This window comes from Doryrhamphus excisus, linkage group LG20 (assembly GCF_037039965.1).
Source record: "Doryrhamphus excisus strain RoL-2023G ecotype Guam linkage group LG20, RoL_Dexc_Guam_v1.1, whole genome shotgun sequence".
NCBI lineage: Eukaryota > Metazoa > Chordata > Actinopteri > Syngnathiformes > Syngnathidae > Doryrhamphus > Doryrhamphus excisus.
This window is the reverse complement of record NC_136376.1, coordinates 13858050-13866841: the sequence shown is the minus strand read 5'-3', so window position 1 is coordinate 13866841 and position 8792 is coordinate 13858050. Positions and strand designations below refer to the sequence as shown.

General features: G+C 37.2%; 1 protein-coding gene across 1 annotated transcript; it reads left to right on the top strand.

Moving 5' to 3' along the window:
- The first annotated feature begins 53 nt into the window (after nucleotides 1-53).
- rab23 (RAB23, member RAS oncogene family) lies at nucleotides 54-8475 on the top strand. Its single transcript, XM_058059143.2, has 7 exons — nucleotides 54-351; nucleotides 2493-2729; nucleotides 2844-2929; nucleotides 3545-3701; nucleotides 3770-3852; nucleotides 5144-5236; nucleotides 5315-8475. Exons 2-7 carry the CDS (start codon nucleotides 2575-2577, stop codon nucleotides 5446-5448), a joined length of 708 nt encoding a protein of 235 aa, XP_057915126.1. The 5' UTR covers nucleotides 54-351; nucleotides 2493-2574; the 3' UTR covers nucleotides 5449-8475.
- Nucleotides 8476-8792: the final 317 nt, after the last annotated feature.

The following is an 8792-nucleotide window of genomic DNA, read 5'->3' as shown; positions in this document are numbered from 1 at the left end:
TAGAAGTGACGTAACGTCGCTCTCCGCCAGTCTCTGCTGCCTAGCAACAAACATTAGCGAGCTAGCAATGCGACCTAGCCACTCTCATATGCGCTACGTCGCTAGCTTGGATCCTTGAAGATCGGGGTGGGGGCGATGCATTTCGAGCTGGAAAATGGCACAGATATTAATAACATATCGACGGTGATCTTATGAAGCTTATCTTAATGTGTGTGAGTAGTTTTTTTTGCAAGACGAGAGTATCAGGAGGAGCGTTTTCTCTCCTTAGAAAAGCTAACCTGGGCAAGTCAAGAGTCACTTTCTTCATCTAATGGTGTGTGACACCGAGTGACTTTCAACCTGATTGTAAAGGTAAGTAATATGTCTTCTTCTTTGGTTTGATTGTCTGCTTGTCACCCACGCTGGCCAGCAGAAGTGCACGTAGACGTGAGCAGCTGCTGGCCACTTTGGAGCCTCTTGAAGAAAAGACGATGAAGAAGCTACAGGCGTCAGTAAAAGGAGCGGACATAAATCATGTCAGATTGTCCGTGGAATCCCCTCACTTTCGATTTTAACAGCGCTAAGTGGGAGCCTGCGTGAAATAACAGCACTGTAATTGCGTTCAGAGGTGTGGTTGTGGTGGTGCTCAGCTGTGGAGAGACAGTAAGCAGGTACAGTATAATTGTATGGGACTAAAATCATTATATTATGGGAATAAAATTCACAAGGAGAAAGTTGGGAAATTACAAAAAACAGCTGTGATTTTACCAGTATCGAGTGAAAATATTACATTATATTACATTATATATTATTATATTAATATAATAAGAAAAAATAGCAAATTTTCCAAGAATAAACTCCTAATATCAGGAAAAATAACTTTCCATTAGTGGCTTAAGACTTAAAATATATACAATGTGTTTTTGAAGTAATATGAGAAACAAAATAAAGTTTCATTTTTTGGAAAATTTGTTTGTGGAAAAAGTTATTAAAATGTTCATACTAATAATACACTTTTTTTCTTCAAATCTATCTACAGTATAACATCTGAGCATATCTACATGTGTTGCTTTCCAAAATATTTCATTTTTCTGCTTTTAGTTTCACTTGTGAACGTCATCCTCCCGAATGATTCTCAATGACTAATATGTTTCTGGTGGCGTACACATTGTGAGTGGATTCCTGGCAGCCTGTTGGTCGCCACGATCACACTGCCAGTGTCCATCAGGAACAGATTTCCTTCAGTATGTTGTTTAGCGTTACACCCAGCAGCCGCAAACATGCCACAGTCCGACTTATCATGTGGAGTCTGCAGCTTCTTGATGGGAGAATAAACATATCGGACAGCCTCTCCAAACAAACTCGCTGTAAAATAAATGTATTCATGTTCCAAGCTTTTACACCCATCACTGCCTTACTTATATACGTATATGACTTTCATTCATTCATTCATTTTCTGCCGCGGGTATGCTGGAGCCTATCCCAGCTGTGGGTTACACCCTGGACAGGTCGCCAGCCAATCACAGGGCACGTATAAACAAACAACCATTCACACCACACTATTTATTTTGTTTGCATGTTTCCAGGTTAGTTAAATTGTAATAAAATAATTCTTCGCCGTGTGACAGTAGTTTGAAGACACTGTGGTGATCATTGATCATTGATCACCATCACTGTTGATCACCCTGCTGCACAAACTTGTCTGTTATGTCTACTGTAATGGATAATACAATTGTCAATGTTACTATAGGGGTGTTATTTCATGTTTAGAAGCTCTAATAATGTAAATAAATCATATTCAACAGGTTGTAAAAAGTTTTTGATGCTCTCACTACAAAATTGATAATTTTATAAATAGTAGGGGTGTCAAGATCTTGCAAGATAAAAACTTGATGAGACTTCGAAAAGCTCTCTCGTGACAATCGGATTATAAACTATGGGATCGCTACTATGAATAATAATGCAGTAAAATGGAAGTGGCAGTTTGCAAGGCATTATTGGACCATTGAGTGCTTGACGCACACTGTTGACCAGCAGTCTTCAATTGAAGGGGAACTGCACTTTTGGGGGTATTTTGCCCATCATTCACAATCCTTATGTGAAACGTGAACAAAGTTCCGGTTAGTTGGTGGGGCAACTCAAGTAAAAAGTTTGGCTTCTTAAAACACAATGCTTTCAAAAGAGCAATACATTTGCATCACAAAAATGCCGCCTTGAAAAAAATCTGTAAAAAAGGAAGGAGGAAGTGGGCAAGAGTGGAGGAGTGAAGCGTGCAGAAGGTTAAACATTGTAGACATTTGAATGCATGCACACACAGTTAGTTCCGAATGTGAACATTGTAAATAGCTCATGGTGTTTATATTTGTAAATAAATGTTTACGTTGATGTTAAAAAGCACTTTTTGTGTTTGTCTAAAATTATCTGTACTGGAAAGGTTGTTTTCTGAAAAATGTCTGGGATGAAGTGAGTTAAAATCAGTTTCTTTATAAGATATTTTAATTTTATTCTTACAGCGGATTTATGTGCCTGCATCCCATTGGTGAGTAAGAGCTCCGCCCACAAGAAAGTGAGACCAGCGACAGGTCCGTTGCCACCATGCTGGAGGAGGACATGGAAGTGGCCATCAAGGTGGTCGTGGTGGGCAACGGCGCTGTGGGAAAGTCCAGCATGATCCAGCGTTACTGTAAAGGAGTCTTCACCAAGGACTACAAGAAGACCATCGGAGTGGACTTTCTGGAAAGACAGATCATGTAAGCCACGATAGACCCTGATGCAGTCGGTGACAATTTGTGGGATTGTGTTGTCATGGTGACTGGAGAGCAGTTATTATTATCTCTTCTCATTCGCTGCACCGTTGGTTTTAGCGTGAACGATGAAGATGTCCGCCTTATGTTGTGGGACACCGCTGGCCAGGAGGAGTTTGATGCAATCACCAAGGCGTACTACCGCGGTAAGACACGTGTTGCTGTCAGTCAAGTGGCGTTTTATACAATACAGTACAGAATTCATGGCACGTCTGCAGTCCACCGTTCAGTATTTAGTAAGTATGTCCCAGGAGTCTGGAGATCGGGAAGACCTGGGTTCGATTCTTGCTTGGCATCTCTGTGGAGTTTGCATGTTCTCCCCGTGCATGCGTGGGTTTTCTCCGGGTAATCCGGCTTCCTCCCACATTCCAAAAACATGCTAGGTTAAGTGGCCACTCCAAATTGTCCATAGGTATGAATGTGAGTGTGAATGGTTGTTTGTCTATATGTGCCCTGTGATTGGCTGGCCACCAGTCCAGTCCTCTTGACCGAAGACAGCTGGGATAGGCTCCAGCGTACCTGTCATGTCTGGAATATTGCTCGACTTGTTACTGACGTCTTTTAATAGTGAGCCTCAACAAAGTTATCTGTGGTCTGTGATGAAGTGGATCTGATTACTTTGTGCAGGTGTACCTAATGAAGTGTCCCACGGGTGTTACATTTAACCTGCAAAGCAAATCTCCTGTGTCCTTGTTCCGACAACGTGCAGGTGTGAAGAATAAATTATGCATGGCGCCTGCCGTGTGTGTTTAACTTTACAGGCGCCCAAGCGTGTGTGCTGGTCTTCTCCACTACAGACAGGGATTCTTTCCTGGCGATAGACAACTGGAAGGAGAAGATAGAAGCAGAGGTGGGAGATATTCCAACAGTCCTGGTGCAGAATAAAATTGACCTCCTGGAAGAAACGCTTATAAAAAAGTAGGTTATGTAACAGTATAGTTACATATGGAAATGTATAGTAAGTCATTTTTTAATTTCCTTTACAGCGAGGAGGCAGAGGGTTTGGCAAAGAGGCTTAAGTTGAGATTTTACAGAGCTTCAGTAAAAGAAGACCTAAATGTCACAGAGGGTAAGTTCTTGAAAACTGTACAAAACCTTCCAAACATGGAGTTGGTAAATAAAACTCGCATACAGAGATACACTTGCACAATTGGAGCCACTGCAAGAGCTGTATTAAATATTCTGCCTTCACAAGACGCGTGTCGCAAGGCACATGATGGTACAGCTGTATAGCACGTACAGCGGAGCCTCAGTTAGTGTGTTTTCCAGTTAACGTTGTTTATATTTTTAACATCAGTATTTCACATTCCATACTTTGAAAAATATATTATTTTATATAAAAAAAATTAAAAATATTGTAAACAAAGCTTTAATTTGGAATGTTATTTGTATATATACATACATATATATATATATAATTATAATATATAATGTATATATATAATATATTACAATATATAATAATTATATAATTATTTTTTAATTTGTACAGTATTTTTAAACATGAATATAAATAATATAATGAAATAATTAATATAATATTATATAATTATATAATATTATATATATATGTAATATAATAATATAATACAATAATATATATTTATATAATGTTATATATATATATTAGTTATTTCATTTTGGCTGTTTATATTTATGTTTATATTAATGTTTAAAAATATTGTAAACAAGGCTTTAATTTGGAATGTTATTCGTATATATAAATATATATATAATATATTACAATATATAATATAAAATATAATAATTATATTATATAATTATTTTTTAATTTGTACAGTATTTTTAAACATGAATATAAATAATATAATGAAATAATTAATATAATATTATATATTTATATAATATTATATATATATGTAATATAATAATATAATACAATAATATACATTTATATAATGTTATATATATATTAGTTATTTCATTTTGGCTGTTTATATTTATGTTTATATTAATGTTTAAAAATATTGTAAACAAGGCTTTAATTTGGAATGTTATTCGTATATATAAATATATATATAATATATTACAATATATAATATAAAATATAATAATTATATAATAATTATATTATATAATTATTTTTAATTTGTACAGTATTTTTAAACATTAATATAAATGATATAATGAAATAATTAATATAATAATAATAATATATAATTATATAATATTATATATATATATGTAATATAATAATATAATACAATAATATATATTTATATAATGTTATATATATATTATATTAGTTATTTCATTTTGGCTGTTTATATTTATGTTTATATTAATGTTTAAAAATATTGTTAATTTGGAATGTTATTTGTTGCTATTTTTGTTTGCAGTGTTTAAGTATTTAGCTGAGAAGTATCTTCAACAACTCAAACTGCAAACAGCAGAGGAGACAGAGGCGGTACACACCACCAGCAATAAAATAGGTAAGAACATCATCCGTACATCATATGTACATTTCCTTTCCCGGCCTAACGTCCGTCATGTACTGTTGTCCCATGTAGGTGTTTTTAATACCACAAGTAGTAATGTCTGCAACCAGAGCTCAAGCAACGGCAGAGAAGTCATCACACTGCGACCTAACAAACAAAGGACCAAGAAGAGTAAAAATCCATTTGGGAATTGCAGCCTCCTCTAAAAGACGACATGAGCTCATTTTTGTGCTGACCATGGACAGGTAGCCTCGGTTAGAAACCAAAGTTAGAAACAGAGACTGGGAATCATCTCACTAATGCTACTTTAATAACAATCTTCATACTTATTTTGCATGATTCAATAACTACAGTAGATCCCCCGCCAATTGGGAATCAGCATTTACAGAATGCAAATTTGCTGAATTTTTGTGTGTGTTTTTCATCATTTTTTTTCCCCTGTGGAATGTTTTTTCCACATAAATCATTTCTCATTTGACTATTTCTCATGTGATAATACAGGTAAAATGTACAGCATACATATCCCACTCTTTATACTTCATTGCTATGTTGTTTCACACTTTGTTCGGCTCTCCTTGAATGCATCGTCTTTGCTGGGAGACACGCTGGCCCCCGTGACTCTGATTCATCATTATCATTCACACGTGGTGAGAACCATTTTAGCTTCCCTCGATGGTGAACAAGAGAGCGTTCTGGAGCTGAATCTAATCTAGTAATTCTAACAATCACTTTTATTGCAAGTGTTGATCTGAAATCAGAGGACAATGTCAACGTCCAGTGAGCAGGAGGTTTCGGAGGGGTGATTCGTGTGTGACATTTTTTTAAAAGGCATATCAATTACTCCATTGTATGTGTTGAACAGCACAGCTGTGGAAATTGGGGATCTACTGTATTTTTACTGTCATATGTGTTTAACTTTTAACATCATATAATCCCATTTAACAACATAAGCCCATTTTGATCTTCTCATGTTCCCCTGCCCTCTCGTTGTTTGATTGGTCATTGTTTTGCTGCATCTTTTGATGTACTACCCGAGACATGCTGAGTATTTTAAGACACTCACCAGTACACGTACAGTTTCCCTCCTGAATTCAGCATCACTCGCCCGGTTAGATGTATTTTTATACAACTCATACAAGTGTTGAGTGATGCTATATTGAAGTGTTAACAGCTTCATGGTGCCAATGACTTTATGTTTGGATTTGAATGTAACTTTTAAATAATCAATTACGCTAACCAAAAATATGTGCTTCACGCTGTCGATTTATTAAGCACATTTTAAGGGGGAGTTCCATCCCAATGTACGTGCTGCTACGTGCAAAAATGGGCAAAATGGCAACACACACGCATGTGGCCCACGCAGATTATGAAACCATCAAACCGGCTCTACATATAGCGTATCCGATGTGAATGCGCCTTGCCTGGCGACGGGCGGCAGCTTCCCCCGGCTAACACTCTGGTTCTGCTAGCAACCATAGCCGTTGGAGCTGCAGGCATTTTGCAATCGAAGCGAGTGGGCTGCACGAGCCTCGTACAATGCCCACGCACGAACGTCCCCGGTGAGTGAAACATACGAGCGCCTTACATGAAGCGCACGAGTCACATGATGCACTCATCACCTTACGTCCTCTACGTGTTGTCCACGGCCAATAAATTTCCCCGAATTGTGGCGCCTCTGCATATGGTAACATGTGCGTCGGGATGTAAACGCCACCCCATTTAACGTTAGTTAACAGGATGCTGACATACTTGCATGACATTGCTGTTTTTAATTTGAGTAACAATGGAACCTCCAAAGTGCATCCATCTATAAAACCATTTGCACAGTAATACTGACACCTAGTGGTGTTTTATATGTATTGCTGGAATGAATACACGTCTTGTAAAATTGATTTGTGTAAGTAGTGAATCTTTATTAACCGTGTATAGACACATCCTGTGATAAATGGCAGTAAGTTTTGTTTTCTGTTCTATGGTTATCATCACACTTTTCCCCTTTGCCATCACCGGTACCCTGCGGTGGTGGCATCACAACTAATGGAAAAACATGCATGTGCAGTTCATCCTTAACTTTGGAAAATGAGATCACTTACGGGACCTTGGTTCGAGGTATATTACAGTACTTTATGGGTGTTTGACTTTGGAGGTTCTAATGTTTGGTACAACTTTAATTGGTAATGGTTTAATTTCATTTGAACATGCATCAGATTACAATTGAGTGCATCCCATAACTGTTACATTTGTTCACTTCCTGCTTTCCATTATACAGTTTAAGGTTTTTTTTTTTTTTTTTATAATGCACCTCGTACTGAAGTACTCGGTGATATGAGCATCCAATGCCATAATGGGTACCATAGTAAGTGTCAATATAGTGATATACAGTAAAGTCTCGTTATATCGATATTCTCGGGAGTTGGAAAAAATACAGATATAACCGGACTATCCATATATCCGATCCTGCGCCGAACTGCATTAAAAGTGGGCGGATCTTTGATATGGCATGTAATTTTCTCCTTGAGTTCATGGATTGCGTATCTAGCATGCTTTTGTACTACAATAAATTTTGTACTACAGTAAATAAAAATAAACTTACGCTGTAGTGATTACCGGTTACCGGAACATAATTCACCCCGGAACTATCGATAGGGAAGGTGTTGCCACCCGGAGGGGTAGGCGCGAGGGACGGGTGTTTTCCGCTGTGTGTGCTGCACTCTGGTGGTGGAAGTGTGAAAAATAAAGTTGACTGGAAGCAGCCGTTCGCCGTGTTCTTTTTTGGTATTGAAATCCTTAAGCAAAGATTGATTTAAGCTGCTTTTGTATCGATATAAGCAGACCAAATTGGCTGGCGGGAGATGAAAAGGGCATCGTAGTAACCGGATTATCATAATAACCGGGTATGTACTAACGGAGCTAATTATATCATAAAAGACTAGAAATTTGCCGGGAAATGAAAATAGTATCGTAATAAGCAGTAATTCGTTATAACCGATATCGATATAACGAGACTTTACTGTATATAGCACATCATGACTGGTTCAAGACTCTTCATCCTTGGATTTAGCAAACATCAACTGCTTGTATTGTTTCTTGAATTGGCTCATCGTTGTGCATTGTTTGATTTCCTTACTCAATCTTAATTAATCCTTTACCAAGCACACTTTAGACCTTTCCATACGTTATATAAAGCACAACACTTCTTTATTGTTTGGCTGTTGAGGTTTTGCTCTATTATAAGGTCTTTAATCATGCTGGGTTAATTGGAGAGAGGCTGTTATTTCTGAAATGTGAAAACACATCGATAACTTAAGTAACTTTAATAATGACTGGGCTCTCTTTAACTCAAATGTTGTAATCGTAGTTAGGAGCAAACCGCTCAGCTAGCGTTAATAGCGCCGATGCGTTCAAGGCAAAGTGTAACATGCGTGAGTAGCTTGCCAACAAAATGGCAACCGGAAACGTATGTCGGCTGTGTCGAGGATGTTATCAGCGGTTGGTTCCTACACAAAACACACTTTTATAGCTGCATAAATATAGATTTACATACATAAAT

Bases quoted from the DNA above. Each gene is read 5' to 3' on its own strand.
- rab23 (XM_058059143.2), top strand. From the start codon at position 2,575: ATGCTGGAGGAGGACATGGAAGTGGCCATCAAGGTGGTCGTGGTGGGC. The intron at 3,702-3,769 runs GTAGGTTATGTA...TTTCCTTTACAG, and splicing joins GAAGAAACGCTTATAAAAAA to CGAGGAGGCAGAGGGTTTGG. The intron at 3,853-5,143 runs GTAAGTTCTTGA...TTTTGTTTGCAG, and splicing joins AGACCTAAATGTCACAGAGG to TGTTTAAGTATTTAGCTGAG.